Source organism: Sorex araneus, chromosome 6 (assembly GCF_027595985.1).
Source record: "Sorex araneus isolate mSorAra2 chromosome 6, mSorAra2.pri, whole genome shotgun sequence".
Taxonomy (NCBI): domain Eukaryota; kingdom Metazoa; phylum Chordata; class Mammalia; order Eulipotyphla; family Soricidae; genus Sorex; species Sorex araneus.
In genome coordinates, this window is record NC_073307.1 from 59,042,058 (window position 1) to 59,060,321 (window position 18,264).

The 18,264-nt window shown below is 63.1% G+C and overlaps 1 protein-coding gene across 4 annotated transcripts in view; it reads left to right on the plus strand.

Moving 5' to 3' along the window:
• NTRK3 (neurotrophic receptor tyrosine kinase 3) overlaps positions 1 to 18,264 on the plus strand; it is a 111,879-nt gene that overhangs the window by 53,335 nt on the left and 40,280 nt on the right. For all 4 annotated transcript variants that reach the window (XM_055142492.1, XM_004617593.2, XM_004617594.3 and 1 more), the window contains one exon: positions 13,917 to 14,105. In XM_055142492.1, coding sequence (XP_054998467.1) covers positions 13,917 to 14,105 — 189 coding nt within the window. The remainder of the gene's footprint in view (positions 1 to 13,916; positions 14,106 to 18,264) is intronic.

Below are 18,264 nucleotides of genomic sequence, written 5' to 3' on the forward strand. Positions count from 1 at the left end.
GCTGTGATACGTTAGCCACCTTCCCTGGTGCCTCCATGTGAGGGGCCACATGGGGAGGGTGAGAGAAGTCCCTCTCTCCCCAGAGACCCCCCCACACACAGTGTGCAAAAGTGAAGTTTCTTTTTTTGTTTTGTTTTTGTTTTGGGGCCACACCCCTAGGTTGCTCCTGGCTCTGCACTCAGGAATTACTCCTGGCAGTGCTCGGGGGACCATGTGGGATGCCGGGGATCGAACCCGGTCAGTCGTGTGCAAGGCAAATGCCCTCCCCGCTATCCGATCCCTCCAGTCCCCAAGGTGAAGTTTCCCTGCCTCCCTCAGGCCAGAGGCAGCTTGTCTCCCACCCCCGCCCACCACATATATACACCGACATGGTCTCACAGTGCCCTGGGGCCCCCCACTCGCCTCTGGGGCACTTGGGGTGTCTTGTGCATCATCCATCGCATCTCAGTTCGCTCAGTCACTGTTCGGAGGCTACGTGTGCTCAGGGATCCCCCCCGCCCCCGCCTCAGCCAAGCGGACCAGTGGTTCTGTGTGAGGCCCAGGATGGGGTGCAGTGGGGCCGGGGGCACAGGCCACCCTGGGCTGCGTCTGGCGGTGCTTGGGGGACTGCAGGGTGCTGGGATCTGAGCCCGGTCGGGCTGTGCCAGACCCTGAGCGCTGCACCATGTCCCAACTCCACATCACCTGGGGCTTCCCCAGTGTGTGCGGCTGTGTCACCATCCCCCGCATGGAGACCCCTCTGTGGCCTGATCGGGAAGCCGAGCTCAGCTGCTTCAGACCCCGCCGGCTGCCTCCTCCCTCCAGCAGAGAGTGGGGCCCGGCCAGGGGGAGAAGCCGGTGTTTCCCGCCCCCCCCCCACCGCCGTCTGCCCGCTGTACCCAGTGGCCGTGTCAGGCTGGCCCGGGCCCGCCCCGGCCCCCTCTGTCCCCCGGGGATCAGCCATGCCGAATCCCAGGTCGCCCCAGGAATTCCGGTTCAGCTGGTCTGGGGGGCGGCCCAGACTTGGGAATTCTTGAACCTTGTCCAGGGCACACTCTCTCGGGCGGCCAGATCGAGGCCTGGACACAGGCCCGGCTCTCGGCGCGCGGAAACGCCCGGAGGCACGCAGGCCCAAGGACCGCTTCCCAGCCGCCGCTGTCTTCTCGCAGAAGTGGGCGAAGAGTCGGGGAGGGCGCAGAGGGGATGCGGGGCCTGAGCGAGGCTCCGACTTTGGCCGGGCCCCGGGTGGCTGTGGGCACTGCTGGGGAAGCTCCAAAGGCTCCTTTGGAATAAAAATCCGTTTCCTGCTGTCTTCCACGGGGCCGTTACAGATCAGAACACGGCCGCCTCTGTGGGAGCCCCAGTTTCAAAGTGTCCTTGGGACCGGTCATGGGAATTCAGACACTTGCCTGGCACGCGACCCGGGTTCAATCCCCAGCACCGCGTAGGCCAGAGGGACCCTGAGCGCAGAGTCGGAGTCAGCCCCGAGCACTGCGGGGGTGGCCCCAATGTCAAAGCAGAACAAGTGACCCCAAGAGTCTGGGTTGTTCTTTCCAGGCTTAAGTTGGGCGCCAGACGTCTGAAATGTGAGAGTTTTCACAGGATGGCTGCATCGCTCCCTGGCTGGGCAGCGCGGGGTCTCGGGTGCTCGAGCCCTGGTGCTTAGCCCCCTGGGACCTGGCCAGCGGGCTGCCCGCACCTTCTTGGTCTTCCCTGCCGCCATCGGCCTTGCAACTGCCAGACTGTCTCTCCAGCCCCGGATTCCCGGGGGCCGGGAGGTCGGGAGTCGCTGTTAGGCAGATGGTGGGGAGTGAAATAAGACAACAGAGAGGGTTCAGGGGCCCCTGGAGGCCTCTGGGGTGAGAGGACGGGTGGGTCCGTGTTGGCTGGGAGAGCTGGGTCACACCCCCACCCGCCCCCTGAGTGCAGGCGCTTCCAGCAAGCACCGCTCTCTTGGGGTAGCCCCAGGGTTGGCCGTGTCCAGCCTGGGTGGCACGGGGGCCAGGCAGAGTCCAGAGTCGGTAGTGCCGGGCACAGAGTTAGACAAGGAGCCCCTGTGGTTTCACTTCCCCGAATCTGGTGCCAGTTTTTAGCCCAGAGGCCCAGGGGCGGGAGGCAGGCTTTCTTGTCCACCGCTGCTGCCCGCTGCCCAGGCCTCTGACACTGGCCACCAGCACCTGTCTCTGCCCCTGTGATCTCGTGAATCAGTTAAGGAGGGACTCCAGCGCTCTCTGGGGAAGTTGGGGACCGTCCACCCCAGAACAAGGGGCTCTCTGTGGCGCGTGGTTGCTGCGGTGGCCAGCCCGAAGGTTCAGCGGCTCCCGCGTACTGCCCCCTGGGACTTGCCTTCCCAGTGGGTCTCCATGACCCTTCTGTGGGCCAGCCTCCCTCACTGGAGGGCCTGAGGCACCTCATTTGGGCATGGAAGACTCCTCCGGGGCGGGAGCATAAGGGAGCCTGGGGAGGAGTCCTCCAGGGTAGGGAGCACAGGGGATCCTGGGAAGAGTTCTCTAGGGTGGGAGCACCAGGGTGGGAGCACGGGGGAGCCTGGGAGGAGTCCTCTAGGGTGGGAGCACCAGGGTGGAAGCATGGGGATCCTGGGAGGAGTCCTCTAGGGTGGGAGCACCAGGGTGGGAGCACGGGGGAGCCTGGGAGGAGTCCTCCAGGGTGGGAGCACGAAGGAGTGGGGGGAGGAGACCTCCAGGGCAGAGAACACAGGAGGCCCAGCCAGGGGAGGAGCCCTCCAGGGAGGGAGCCTGGGGGAGACTGGGGAGGAATCCTCCAGGGCAGGGAGCACTGGGGAGCTAGGGACTCAGGGCGGCCTGCCCCCTCTGTCCATTTGCTCTGGCCCCTCCAGTTCATGACCATTTCTGAGCTGGCCCGAGCCTGCTCCGGGCCCAGTGCAGAGGCACCTGAACTCGGGATCCGGCTGGTGGGGAGGAAGGTGTTGTTGGCTGGGCGGAGTGGAGCTCCTGGCCCCGAGCGAGCGTGTCCGGGCCTGCTGCCCTCTCTGGCCCTGTCCAGGCCTGGGCTGGCAGCTCCGGCCACATCTGCCCCCTCAGTCTGGCGCATGGTGCAGCCGGAGTGTGGGGCCTGGGCCACCCTCCGAGGGGGCTGGGGCGTCTCTGGGTCAGCAGAGCCTTGAACCCGGGTCAGACTGCTCAGGGTTCCTCTTGGCACTGTCTGACTTCCTGTTTTGAAGGGGAAAAAAAAAGCCGTGGGATTTTAGAGCTTTAGAAGGAAGGCAAGGAAGAAAGGAGGGGGGGGGGGGAAGAGGCAATTGGACGCGAACCGGCTCTTACAAAACAGCATCCTGATGAGTTAAGTAGAAACGAATCAGGGACATATGGATTAAATTTCCCCTGCAGTCCGCGGGGGCTTCCCAATTAGGGGGAATAGCGTGTGTCAACATGCGCGTCTATCCCGGCCAGGCCCAGCCGGGATGGGGGTGGGGGAAGTCGCACACCTCCCACATCCACACCCCCCACCCCCAGGTGGGTCCTGGGCCCACCTTCCATGGAGCTCCCCCCCCTTACCTCTTCCTGCCCCCCACCCCACCCCGGGTCTGACCCCATAGAAGCCTGTGAGTGACGGAGGGGGCTGACATTGGGGTCATTCCTAGCCCTCACTTCTCAGCTGCCCCAAGGGCCCAGAGCTGGGGCCCCGCTGGTCCCTTTCCCGGGACCGAGCGGGCAGGAACGGGCAGTGTTCCTGGTCTCGGGTGGCAGCGGGGCAGCCCTCGGGTGGCAGCGGGGCAGCCCTGAGGCTCACCAGAGTGCGAGCCCAGGGCCTCTCGCCCGTCCTTCTTTGTCTGTCTTGTCTTGTTTGGGGGCCTGATCCTGGCTCTGTGCTTGGGAGTGACCCCAGCGATGCTCAGGGGGCCCCCACTCAGGGCCGACGACCCTGGCCAGGCTGCGGTGCAGCCCCGTGCCCGGGACCCAGGGCCTCCCAGCTGTGTCCCTGTGGCCGTTCCTGCGCTAGCAGACTGCACAGAGCTTCCCCGGAAATGGGGGGTGGCCCCCGCCCCAGGTGCCTTCCGCTCTGCGGGCACCGCACCCTTCACTCGCCTGAGCAGCCCCCCAAGCTGTGCTGAACTGTCGCTGGGCTCACCGGGGCGTGGAGGGGCCGGGGTCTATCCTCAGCATGGCCAGTGGCCTTCATCGTGCTTGTGCTGATCTAGATGCAGGCCAACCCTCCGGGCCCCTCCGCCTGGCGAGGACAGTGGCCACAGGCGGGGTCAGTGCAGGGACTGGGCTGGGGAGTGGTCAGCCTGGGAAAGCACTGGGGCTCCCCGTCGGCAAGGGACACGAGGGACCAGGTGGGTCCACCAGGAAGACCCCTGTTGGGTGACCGGATGGGGCTCAGCAATGTGGGAGGGAACGCGGCCTCCGTCCTTCCAGGCCCCCAGGACTTGGCACAGGGAGGGCGGCCAGCGCCAGGCTCTGGGGGAGCCTCGTGTCCAAGGGACTTGGAAGGGGCCTGGTGGTCAGTGGCACGGAGGAGCGTGGTTTGGACCCGGCGTGGCTGTGGAGTCCAGGCCCCGTGTGGGCGGGGGCGGGGAGGCGGGCCTGGGGGGTGCAGCTCGGCACCCCCCCTCCTCGGGGTCCACGTGCTGGCCACTCCCTGCGGCCCCGGCCACTCAGGCCGGGCGGATACGCTCCCTTCTGCAGAGCAGCCGCCTCCCAGCAGAGCCGCTACTTGTCCATCTGTCAGTTCGTCCGTCCATGTCCGAAGCAGGCGCTACACAGCCCCTGCCCACCTGCTGACCCACCTCCTGCTTGGGGCTGAGGAAAGGCTGGGCAGGTGTGGGCGCTGGGGGGCCTGCCCACAGCCTGCCTCCCCCCACAGACAGACACATATGCAGACACACAGACACGTACATGCACATATGTGCAGAAACAGACACATATATAGACACATACATATACACAGACACACACAAACACACAAATAGACACACAGAGACACACATGCAGACACATACACATAGACACACAGACATGGGACACACAAACACACATATATACATACATACATATACAAAGACACATATATGCAGATATATACACACATATACATACAGACACATATGTGCTGACACATATACAAACAGACACACACCCAATGCTTATGTTTTGTTCTTGATGACCCAGCTGGGGTGCCCATGGAGGTATGTCCATGCGCGCCCACTATCTCCCCTTCCTGGGGGACAAGCCCGAAGTCTGTCGTGTTGGATCCGCCCATACAGGCCCCCGGGGTCCCCACCTTCCTCTGGGGGAGCCAAGCCCCCATTCTCTGGCTTTGGTTCTGCCTCTGCCGTGCCTGACCATGGCCCCTTCTTCCCAGGGTCCAGCTGATCATGCTGGGCCTCAGGGGCTGGGTCCCTGGCGCTAAGTAGCTCACGGAGCAGCTGGGTCTGCCCTGCACTGACCTGGGCAGAATCAGCCTGAGGGAGATCACGTGACAGCAGGAACGGCCATTTCCAAGGGAGTCTGGGAAAGCGTCGGGCTGGTGGGGGGGAGGCAGGAAGGCTGCCTGGACGGGGCAGGGACGGAAGGAGCACAGGGCAGGGCCGGACACCCTGCGGGGTCTCCCAGGCCCGCTGGGAGTGATCCCTGAGCACCATGGGGCATGCTCAGAAACAATCAAAATGAAGACAGAAAACTGGCCGGGTCATCACAGGGTCCCCTGCTCCTGCTGTCGTGGGTGAACTCGGTGCTACACCAGGAGGGGGAAGCGGCGCCCCCGGGGTCTTTCCGGGGGGTGTCAGGGGGTGCCGGTGAGACCTGGGGGTCGGAGGAAACGTTGCGGGTGGGGGTGGGGGTGGGGCTGGGACCGAGCGCATTCTGGAGGCCCAGTGGTCACATGGCGTGCTGCCCGCCGCCCCCGTTCCTTCCTTGTTTCACAGACCCCCATCGGGACTCAGCCGGGCCTGGGGGTGGGTGTGAGGCTGACTGGCTCTCCAGCACCCCGAGTCTGCCTGAGGAGCCCAGGAGACCCCCGTAGGCCTAAGACCTGACGGTCACTCCCACTCCATGGCCTGTGGCCGTGGGACCAGGAGGGGGAGGGGGGAGGGCAGTGCCAACTGTGTGCCCACATCAGACTCCAGCTCCCTTCACGGGACTTTCTGGGGCAGAGCCTGTCCATCCGCCGCGTCCCCACCGCTGTGGGGCTGTGGGGGTCACTCCACGGCCAGTCACAGGTGCCATGGCAAAGGAAGCCTGCTGGGTGATGTGGGGGGCAGATTGGGGGGCGGGGGGTTCCCCTCTGTTCTCTGCTCCTGCCCAATGGCCACCGGCTCTCTGGGTGTCCTCAGTGCGTCTGAGCTGGCTGGGGGATGTCCACCACCCCATGACCCATGTGTCCGTGTGACTCTGCAAGGGACGAGGCCACCGGCTGCCCCCAGCTCTCTGGACACACTGTGAGGGAGGCAGCTGGGTCAGACAACCCAGGGCCTCACGCCCCACCTGGCTTGCTCGCCTCCTTCCTCGTGGGCGGGTGCAGGACTGAGCTCCCCCACACTGACCCGCCCTGGCCTGCGCTTTGCTGAGTGGGCACTGCCACCCCGCACCCCTGCAATCCAGCGTGCGGTCACGTCGTGGCTGAGGCTGCAGACAGAGCCTGTCCCCCCGGGAACTGTCCCAGTTTGTGGACTTGGAAGAGAGTGAGAGTGAGAGAGCGAGAGAGCGAGGGAGAGGGAGAGAGAGTGAGCGAGAGAGGGAGACAGAGGGAGAGGGAGGGGTAGAGAGAGGGACAAAGAGAGTGAGCGAGAGAGGGAGAGAGAGCGAGGGGGAGGGCGAGGGCGAGGGGGAGAGCGAGAGAAACATTCAGACAGAAATGCCACAGGCAGACGAGCGCTGTGGATTCCATCTCGGGGACGCAGTGGGGACGCTGCACGTGGAGGCGTGAGGGGGCAGTGCCACGGCAGCCTGTGGGAGCCGCTGCCCCATGTTTGGGGATCCCAGTTTGGGGCAGTTGGGATGGCCATGAGCCCATGCAGGGTTCCTGGGCGGCCGGCGGACCAAGTGGGCAAGGACAGACACGACTGTCTTGGATGGCAAAGGGGTTTCCGTGTCATCCGTGTTGGCACTTGTGTGTTTCCATGGGTGTGTCAGACAGGAGGCTTCTTCTGACCACCCCCCCGCCCCCCGCCACCATCCTGATCTTCGACTGGAAGATTCTGTGGCTGTCGGTGTCCCATAGCTGCCCCGGGGCCATGGAGGGTTCCTTCTAGAATCTCCCTGTCGTGGTTGCACTGCGTGGCCCTTGGGATTCTAGGGGAAAGTCACGTCACATTTGCCACATGTACTCACAAATGCGCACATACACACATGAACATGCTCACAAACACGCACATACATACATGCACTCACATAAATACATGCAACGTGCTCACGCATACACACATGCACTCACACAAATACATGTGCTCACAAATGCACATATACACACGCACATGTACACTTACATGTACTCTCACATTTGCTCACACACATGCACTCAGACATGCTCATAAACATGCATACACACATGTACACATGCTCACAAACACACATACACTCATAGACATGCACATATGTGTTTATACACACATGTACTCATATGTTCACAAATGCACACATACATGCACTCTCACATATATGCTCACAAATGTGCACATATTCTCATGTACTGGGATATGCACGTACATGCTCACATATGTGCGTGCACACACATACACACACACACACACACACACCCTGGGGCTGCTTCCCGGAGTCATGGAGACAGGAGGGCAAGGACTCAGCTTCTTGCTTAGGTCAGTGCTGGGGCTCGGTCACTCTGTGGGGCGCTGGCCTTCCCCCCTTAGCCAGAGCCCCCGTGTCCCTGCGAACCCGCTGGCCATCTGCACCAGGGCCCCAGCGATGCCCTCTGCCATCTGCTGCCCTCGTGGTCGTGCCAGGCAAGGCCTGGGCTCATCCCTGGGCTGCTCGGTTGCTAGGGGCCTGCCCAGCCCTTTGCACCCCCAAATGGCCACGGGGCTAGGCTGGGGTCACTCATGGAGCTGGTCCCACTCTAGCTCCACAAGGACATGGGGGACATGGGGCAGCCACTGCTGTGACAGGGCTGGTCTTGGTTCCTCCCTTCCTTCTCTCCTGCTGCGCCCCCAAGGTGGCACTGAAGGCGGTGGAGGTGGTGGGACTTCCCAGGTCAAAGGTCGCAGGTGCTACTTCCAGGAAGCAGTACCCTCTGGCTCCTGCAGAATCTTATCCCCGGCACCGCGTGTCCCTGCAGTGTCGGCTGGATGCGGTGGCCGCCGGCCGGCTGTGCCCATCTGCCTTCTCCTCCCGCTTTAATTCTCTAAGCTGGCCTGAGCTGCTTTGATCCCCTTCCCGCAGGGAGCGTGTCAGGCCGAGTGGTTCAAGGAATGTGCTTCAGGAGCTGCGCCATCCAGGGCCCTGGGGCATCGCGTCCCCCACCGTGTCCCGAGGCACTGCCCTCAGACACTTGCTGAGCCACACTCCCCACCCCCCACGCCAATTTGTATTCATTAACCCATATTCGAACACTTGTGTCCACGTGTCAGAGACCCCCTGGAAGCAGTTTCTGGGGTTTCCTGGCCCCCTCGGACAGCTGGCACAAGTGCCAACCCAGGGCCGGATTCCCGTACCACCTGGCCGTCGGGTGGGGCACTGGACCCCGAGTTCCCTAACTGCTGCCCCTCCCTCCCCTTTGCTCGCGGAGCAGCCCAGCAGTCCTGGGGGCGGTTCTGAGGACTCACCTGCTTTAGCGGTCGCTCAGCGTCCAGCTCCAGGATCGGGGTGTAGGGGGGGTCTGTGCTGGACGGTGAGACTTGCACATGGGGCGCCACCAGTTACTAAGGCCGGAGCGGTGAGCGTGGTGGTGGGGATCTCTCCCTCAACCATTCACGGGAAACTGGTAGGAATGAACGTTGGTTCTTGCGAGAGTACAGGTGCCCAGATTCCCAGCAGACCCTCCCGTCTTCCCGGGTTTCCTGGGAAGCCTGACTTGGGGGCAGCTGCACCGGTGCCCACTGAGGGTCCTGTGCTTTTGTGAGGTGGAGGCCCCGTGCCTGGCTGCGGGGGTTGTCTAGCATGGGGAGGTGTTTGTCTTGGTGAGCCACTGGGGCAGTTGGCTTGGCCAAGGGAGGAAGTGCAGGGAAGCTTCGAGGCTCTTCCATGGAGAACACTTATGCCCACGTGTGTGCATGCACATGTTTGCCCCTGTGTGTGCATGTATGTGTGCCCACGTGTGTACATGTACCTGAGTGTGTCCGCATGTGTGTCCACATGTATGTATACATGTGTGTGCATGCACACGTCTGTGCCTGCATGTGTGCATGCACGTGTGTGTGTGCGCGCCCGCTTGCAACCCATGCCGCCCCCTCACAGCCCTTGCTCTTCCTGCCAAGACTTTGTAGGGACACACCCGTCACATGAGCTTGGGGCTGATGCTCTGAGTGTGGCTGAGCTCCCAGCTCCCAGCCGGGTCCCAGGTCTTGTCTGCCGTCTAAGTACATTGGGACGTCCTCAGGGAAGGAGCCAGGGGGTGATGGACACCTGGGAGAGTGGCAGGGCAAGATGGAAGATCAGTGTCACCATCAGAGGTACATTGGTGGATGCTGGCTGGCCCGAGCAGGCCAGCGCTCTCACTGGGCTCTCTGAAGTCGCCACAGCCGAGGCAGCTTTGGGGACATCTGGGAGCCACTGGGTGGGGGAGCAGCCTCTTCGTGGCTCTGTCCCCCATGGGCCTGGGGTCTAAACCAGCCCTAGATTTGACCCCTAAACTCTCCCTGGGACTTGGGGAAGGGCCAGTCTGGGCCGTGGGAGGCTGCTGCAGCGTGCCGGGGGCCCCTGTGCCTGCACCCCTACACCCCCACCCTTGGTGTTTGGTTTTGCGTGTTGCTGGGGAAGGTTGTTCATGGGGGACAAACTCATGGCCCCGGGGTCTGAGCCCAGGAACTGAGCCTGTGAGTCTGTTGTGGGCTCAGGCTGTGAGGGTGGGGCACTGCCGACCCTCCCATCCCGGGGAGCGCCCTCAGCCCTTTAAAGGGTCCCTTCCCCCATCTGCGCTCGGGGCCACTGTTGGTGCTTGGGGGGCGTTGGAGCCCCGTAAGCTACACTCTGCCGCATGGCCTAGGCCCGGCCACTGTCCAGTACCTGTGCATGCGGGCTTGTGCCCACACTGGGCAGCTGCAGCGTCCCCTGCGTGCACATGGACTCAGCGTGAGCCCGAGGGCCGAGGGGCCAGCAGCTGAGGGATAAGCAGCCCAGCTCCGCCCAGCGTCGGGAGGTGTGTGGGTGCAGGAGAGGACATGCAGGACTTGGCGTGTCCAGGGGTATGCCCCAGGCCAGCTGGGCCCCCTCAGGGCCACCTCCAGTGCCCATGTCCGGCTCGTTTCTGGGTCCTGTCATCCAGACACAGAAGGGGCGTCTCTGTGCCCAGCCGAGGAACCTGGGTGGGCCTTGGCACCTTGGCCCGCCCTGCCCCAGTGGAAGCCGGGTAGGTGGTGGCCGTTGGCACCGGAGGGACTGGCCCCTGGCAGCGCCCCCGCCCCCCACACTCACCCTGCCTTACAGATTCGCTCCTGCCGGCCGAGATTGACTTTGTAGGGCCCCAATTTCCATTTTAATCAGCCTGAGCCTTCCCTGGGCTCACGGAGGAATTAAATTTAAATACATAGCCTACATTTTATCCTGACATTTCCCTGAGATGGCAGGGAAGGGGGGACGTGGGTGGGATCAAGGGGCTGGGTGGGGGCTGGGCCTTCCCATCGTGAGAGCCCAGACCCCTGGCTCGGAGCCTATAGCTCCCTTGGCTTCCAGACACCCGAGTGCCCCCACCCCAGGCAGTCCCTCGGCCAGTCCCCAGCCGGAGGCTTCTGGTGTCAGCACTCAGTGACAGATAAGGCGTGGGGACCCCTGCCCGCTCTGACCCAGCTGCCCGGCCCCGCCCCTCGCTGATGGTTCATCAGGAATCTGGGACATGGCCTGGCCTCCCCAGATCCAATAAGGGTCCGAGATAGATACTGACCCCGCACTGGCGCTGGCTGGCTGCTCCCTGAGGCGGCAGGGGGCAGCGGCTGGGGGCAGCAGGCAGTGGCTGGTCTCTGTGGCAGTTTCTGCCATCTAAGCACATTGAGATGCCCCCAAGGAATGAGCCAGGGGGTGATGGACCCCTGGGAGTGGCAGAGCAAGATGGAAGATCAGTGTCACCGTCAGAGGGACACTGGTGGGCACTGGCCGGCCCAAGCAGGCCAGCTCTCTCACTGGGCTCTCTGAAGTCGACACAGCCGAGGCAGCTTTGGGGACATCTGGGAGCCTTGGAGGGGGAGGTGGAGAGCAGCCTCTCCATGGCTCTGCACCCCCATGGGCCTGGGGTCTAAACCAGCCCTAGATTTGACCCCTGAACTCTCCCGTCTGCACCCCACAGGTCTAAGTTAAGGTCACTTTTGTGCCTCACCTGAGGATGCCTCGTCACACATGTCAGGACCTTGGGGTGGGAGCAGGGCTGGCTGGGTGGCTCTCTGGGTGCCGCTTGCCTGCCCTGTTCCTAACTTGGACCCCGGGAGGGAAAGATCTTGTGAGGGGCTGGGGGCTGGGGCAGTCGGTGGGACGAACCGTGTCGGTGGCATGTGAATCAGAGCGGCGGCCCACCCCCTCCTACTCCCCGTGGGACCCGGACAGAGGAGAGACCGGGAGCCTCGGCTGACAGCGGGTGTCCAGCGGGTCACTGGGCAGGAGGAGGTCAGCTTCCCTGGGCCCCCGAGGGTGCCCACCTGGCGGGCGGAGGGTCACAGTGTGGATCCAGCCGCCACGCTTGCCGGGGTTGCTTCGGTTCGCTATGGAGGCCGGAGGGCGCACTCCAGCGGGGCAAAGAGGCTTGTCGCTGGGGAGGATTCGAGTGCAGGAGCTCGGCCAAGTGCAGGGCAGCCGGGCACCTCTCTGCGGGCATAGAGCCCCGGGGCTGGCTCCAGGCGGGGGGTGGGTGCAGGCGCTGTCTTAGAGGCACTGGGAGCCACCCGAGCTGGCCACAGCCCTCACCTGCCAGTACAGATGAACGTTGATGTGGGTCTGTCCGCCTCCCCCCCGCCCCCCCAGGGACCAGGCTTTCTGCCGAGCCCCTCCCTGGGGGCATTCATGATCCTGAGCTGGGGCAAAAGGCTTTTTTTTTTTTTTAAAGAATTGTTTTCTTCCGGGGCCAGGAGTGAGTACCACAGTCAGGGTCCGAGTGCCCAGCACAGTCTCAGCAGCACCCTGCTGGCCTTGTTGAAATTCCCTGACCACCTCCCCACCCCCAATCACTTTCTTCACTCAAAAGACTGACTGTTCCGCCTCATCCTTTCTTTCATTTCTTTTTCAAAACATTTATCTATCGTCTATTTCCAAGCCTGCTCGGATCGGGACTGGGCCTCTTCCGCCCAGATTCCCCATTTCCCAGTAGCTGGGCGGTCACACCCAGGGACTGCCCCCGGCACCGTGTAATCCCACCGATGGCCAACATCCAGAGACTATAAAACCAAGCTCCCAGGAGATATCTTATTGCCTAGTTCTCCCTCTGGAAGAACCTGGCAAGCTACCGAGAGTTTCCTGCCCACATGGGAGAGCCTCGCAAACTCTCCATGGTGTGTTCTTGTGCCCAAACCAGTAACAATGGTGGTCTCATTCCCCTGACCCTGAAAGAGCCTCCAGTGCGGCATTGTTGGGAAGGACGAGTAAAGAGAGGCTTCAAAATCTCAGGGCTAGGACGAATGGAGACATTACTGAGACCACTCGAGAAATTCAACGATCAATGGGATGATGATGATGATGATTGTCTGTTGACTCACTGGGAACTAGAACATTGTAAAGATGCATGTGGTTGAGTTCCAGCATACAATGTTCCAACACCCACCCCTTCACCAGTGCCCGCCACCCTCCACCAGGGTCCCCGTTGCCTGTCCCCCCGTCCCCCAGTCCCGTTCTCCTCCTTCGCCTTTCTCTGACTCCCCGAGGCCCCCGCCCCAGTGCCCAGTTTCCTGCCGAGGACCAGCCCTGCTGTTCACTCTCCCCATGGCCGGCAGGCCTTGCTGTTCCCCTCCGAGGTTCCTTCTGCTCCACACGTGGGAGAGGCCACTCTGGGTCTGTTCCTCGCCTCCTCTGCACACACAGCCCGACGCCAGCCTTTCCTCCCAGTCCCCGCGTCTGTGCCGGAGTTTCTAGAGTAGCGACAGTCCAGCTCACCCACCTCCTGTGCAAGCAGGGGCCAGGCTTGCTCTCTGTGGCTGTCCAGTCAGACCCGGGGGCTGGAGTGGGAGAGCCCAGGCCAGGTCCAGAGGAAGCCCGGTTTGCGGCGTGGAGGTCTTTCCAGAGGAGCCCCCAGGGTGCCGAGGGGCTGAGGCTGGGGTGGCCTTGAAGGCACGATGCTTCTGAGGGGAGGCATGTGGGCAGCACCGGCCCCCGTCCCTGTGCCCTCAGCGACTCGGGCTCGTGTCCCTGGGGCTGGGGCTGGGGCTGGCCCTGCACCACCTGCCTCCGTTGCTCTCGGGACCAGTTGGGGGCCAAGGGTGGTTCTCTGCGAACCTTCCTAGGGGTGAGCCCGGGCTGGGTGTGGTCAGGAGGCCGCCCCGCTGGGCTTGCCCTGGCATGTGTTGGGGTGTCCCGCAGTGCCCGTTGTTACGGCCTCCGGCAAGAACCTATTGGTTTATCTGGAGCCGGCGCTGCTCGGGGCTTGCTCCCAGCTGCGTGCTCAGGGGTCGCTCCCAGCAAGCTCAGGGCGCCGTGTTTGATGCCGGGGGTCAAACCCTGGGGGACTCGAGGCAAGCCACCTCCCCGCTGTGCTGTGGCTCTGGTCCTGAGGAGTAGCCGGGGGACGTGTTGGGGCCATGCTGGTGGGGGGGGCGGGGTTGGTGTCGGGGGTGTGTTGCAGCCCCCCTGACCCTTCTGTCCCATGCCCAGGGCCCGTGGCTGTCATCAGCGGCGAGGAGGACTCGGCCAGCCCCCTGCACCACATCAACCACGGCATCACCACGCCATCCTCACTGGACGCCGGGCCCGACACGGTGGTCATCGGCATGACGCGGATCCCAGTCATCGAGAACCCCCAGTATTTCCGCCAGGGCCACAACTGCCACAAGCCCGACACGTGTGAGTACCAGGAGGGAGTGAGCAGGAGGGTGGAAAGCCACAGGATTGGGTTTCTGGAACCTTCCGGAACCTTCCCAAATCTTCGGGAACGTTGGGGGTGGGGGCTGGGATTTACCACCTGCTGATCCCTTCCCACTCCCTCACGCCTGTTCACGTCCAAGTGTGAGACTAGCTGGAGCCAGGGCACTCTGGGGGTGGGGAGGCCCAGAACAGGAGCCGCTTCGACGCTGGAGCTCGAGACCCAGACCCTGACTCTGTCTACCAAAGCTCCCTGTGGGGTCGAGGGGAGGGAAGGGCTGTTCCCCCGACTCCCCGATGTGCACTTCCTGAGACCCCCCCGCCGGACCCACCCCACAGGGCCACCCCTTGCTGAGAGCCCAGGTCCAGGCTAGGCCTGGCCACCCCAGGGTGCCCTCTACCTCTGCATAGCCCCCCCAAGCAAGCTGTTCCTTCGGGAGACATGCCCGGGTCCCTGGGGTTGGGGAATGGCTAGAGGGAGGCCACGCTGCTCAGGCCGGGCTCCCTGCGCCCCGTTGGCAGCTCCCCCTGCCCCACCCCTGCTTTTGCCCGTTTTGTTCTGCTCTCACCAGCCCCGGCTGGCAGAGGTTCTCTTAGCTGGCCGCTGGGCTGTCTGTCCTGGGGTCCACTTCCTGCGCTCTTGTTGTGCCCCCTTCTCTCTCATTGCCCTGCCCGCCTCCTCTGTGCTCTGGTGTGACTGTCCCGGAGGTGGTGACCGGGGCACTGGCTGGCCGGGCGGGCAGCTTCCAACGGTGCCTGTGGCCGACGGACATCCGGGTGCTTTCAGTGGGGGGTGGGGGTCTCTGAGCCGGGGCGCCCACTGCTGGGGGAGCTCCACAGACTGGCTCAGGCCCGGGAGTGGGGGGCGACCGTCCTCCCGGGGGCCCTGGGGCCCAGCGCTGGTCCTTGGTGGATGCTGCTGACCTGCAGCCTGTGTGGGTCCAAGGTGGTGTCTGGGGTTTGTGATTGTTTCCTTGAGCTCCGGCTTCCTTTACTTCCTTCCCGAGCCTCGCTGCCTGGGGGGGTGCGGGGGGCCCTACCCCCAACTCCTGTGCCTTTCACGAGCCTTTCACATCAAGGGGACATAAAGGGGGCTGCAGTCCTCTCGGCTCTTGGATCCCTTGAGGACTGCCCTGCCGTCCCCGGGCGGCCGGCTTGGCCAGTCACCTCCCTCCCTTCTGGAAGGCCGGAGGTCCCCGAGGGAGGGGTTTGGTTCCGGGCCCCCGGCGAGCGTGTCCTTGGCTTCTGCCCTGGAGACCAGACTGCCGGGGCAGGGACACGGGAGGAGGCGGATTGTTCCGATTTGTCCCCAAGCCCAGGGGCCAGAGCTGGGCTCAGCCACGATCTCGGGGGCTGTCACGCGCCCGCCCCACCCGCCTGCACCCCCTCATCACACTCTGACTCCGTGGCTGCAAACAGGCAGCTAATGAAGCGATTAGGGATAACGCTGCTCAATGTAAATACTCTGTAATTGGCTTTAAAAAGTGCTCGGGGGCCTGGAGGTCCCACGGCAAGTAGGGTGCAGGCCAGGCTTCGGTTCCCGGGGCACTGCTGGGTGTGGCCAGGTAGTCTCTGGCAGCCCGCATGGCCGCTCCCTGTGGCGCTCCCCAGCTCGGCCGGCCAGGAACCAGCCCTCAGCTCTTCTTGGGGGGCGCCTTCCCCCAGCAGAGGCCGCAGCTGCCCCCACGCCCAAGGCCCTCCCCGCTGCGGATGCGCACACATGTTCCTGGGTTCGGCAAGTAGCTGCTGCCCCGTTGGGCCCTGCGTGCCCCAGTGGAGAATCCCTTGCATCCTGGGGGTCTGAATTGAACCTGATGATTTTGTGGGGCTGAACCCCGGGGCTTCCTAGGGGCATGTGGTCCGATGGGTAGGTGGAAGCAGAGGGATTGTGCAGACACACACACACATTCACACACACACACATGCTCACACACACATTCACACACACTCACACATTCACGCAAACACACACATTCACACACAGACTCACAACTCACACACGTTCACACACTCACACATTTATACACTCACACACTCAAACATTCACACACACTCACATTCATGCACGCACACACATTCACACATACATTCACACACAGTCACATAGACTCACAGAATCACATACATACAAACATACTCTCACACAAACACACAGTCACACTCACACTCAGACTCACAGTCACACACACATTCACACATACTTACACACATATATGCACAGTCACACCCCCTCAGACCCATGATTACACACACACATTCACCCACACACACTCACACATTCTCTCACACTCGCATACATACACTCATACACACATTCACACACATATTGACACACACACACACACACACACACACACACATACACACCATGCAGGGTGCGTCTGGCCCCCAATGGTGGGGACCCTGTTAGGCTGGTCCCATTAGCCCTGAACGTGCTTGGCTGTGCCAAGTGGGGGCGGGTGAGCCTCGGGCCCCTCCTGTACCCCCAGACCCACATTCCTGGGCAGACGCCTGCACGCTGCACCGCGCCCGCAGCTGATGAGCTCTGCCAGGGCAGTGGCAGGCCCTGCTCCTCTGCGCTGGGGCCACAGCGCCGCCTTGTATCCAGCCACCTGCCCCCTCCCCCCTCCCCCGCCCCTCCCCCTCCCTCCCCCCGGCCCCACAACCAACCCCCCCTCACCCCATCCTCCCATTCCCGCACCCCTTCCCTCCACCCCCACCACCCCACCCCTCCCATCCCCCTCCCCATCTCCCGCACACCCTCATCCTGCGTTTCTTTCCCTCTGGCCTCTCTAGGACCCGGAAGGCCTCAGAGTTCCAGAGTCAGGGTGGGGTACTGAGGGACCCTTGTGACTGAGCCTTGTGGGGTACCAGGGGACCCTCCCATGGTGCTTGGTGGTCATCAGAAAAAAGCAGTGTCCTTGGGAAAGGAAGTGGACAGAAATGAGGCCTGTAAGAAAAAAGAGTGGGGGAGAGGGAGGGAGGAGGGAGAGAGGGAGAGAGTGGGAGAGACAGGGGGAGAGACAGGGGAAGAGAGAGGGGGAGAGGTGGGGAGGGGGGAGAGAGAAGGGGAGAGAGGGGAGAGAGAGGGGAGGGAGAGAGAGAGGGAGAGAGAGAGGGAGAGAGAGAGGGAGAGAGAGAGAGGGAGAGAGAGAGAGAGAGAGAGAGAGCGAGCGAGCGAGCGCACCACGCCAGCACTCGGCTCTAATAAAGAAATTACTGACGTCCTGCATTACGAACTGTATTAATTTTTAATGGCCGGGAAAGGGCTGATTTATAATGCACCCTTCTTGGCGGCAGCCCCGTCTCCAGCTAATAAATAAATGACAGGTCCTCAGTATTAAACGTATCCGTCATCTCACACTGTCGGAATGCTGATGGCAGAGGCGCGGATGATGCCCCGCACCCCCACCCCAGAGCTCAGACCCCCCCCACCCAAGAGGGCGCTTGGCCTCTTGGGGCCTGGAGGAACATCCTGTCCCCGCCAAGTGGCCCCGAGAGCCCGGCTGGGGTGTCGGCAGGACGCGTCAGGGGAGACCGGCCGGGCTGGTTCTTGAGCAGAGCACCCTGCTGCTGGCCTCTGCCACCCTCATTTGTCTCCACGTGGGCCAGTAAGGCGGGCCCCTCCGGTGGATAGTGCAGGGCGGGAATGAGCACAGAGGACGAAGCCCCTCTCCAGGGTTGAGACTGGCGCCTAGAGCGCTGAGCCTTTGGGAACCACAAGCAATGTCGACAGCCTGGGCGGCTGCCACACCGGCCTCCGGGAGGCCCACACCAGCTCCTGTGCCAGGTGCCACGTGCATCTCAGGAGCAGAGCCCGCTCAGTCGTCTGGGCGTCACTGTTCTGCTGTGAGGCTCTGTGGCATCCTGGCTCCGTGGCTCCGTGGCTCCGTGGCTCTGCGGCTCTGTGGCATGGAGGCTCTGTGGCTCCGTGGCTCCGTGGTTCCATGGCTCTGTGGCATGGAGGTTCCGTGGCTCCGGGGCCCTGGCTCCGTGGTGCGGTGGCTCCTTGGCTTTGTATGGGTCAGACAGGAGTGGCAGTTTCCTGGGCCCAGTCCTTCCCGCCTGTGCTCCACTGCCACAGTAGGGGGGCCATGGACGGAGCCTCCCGCCAAGCCTCGTGAGCATGAGGGAGTGAAGC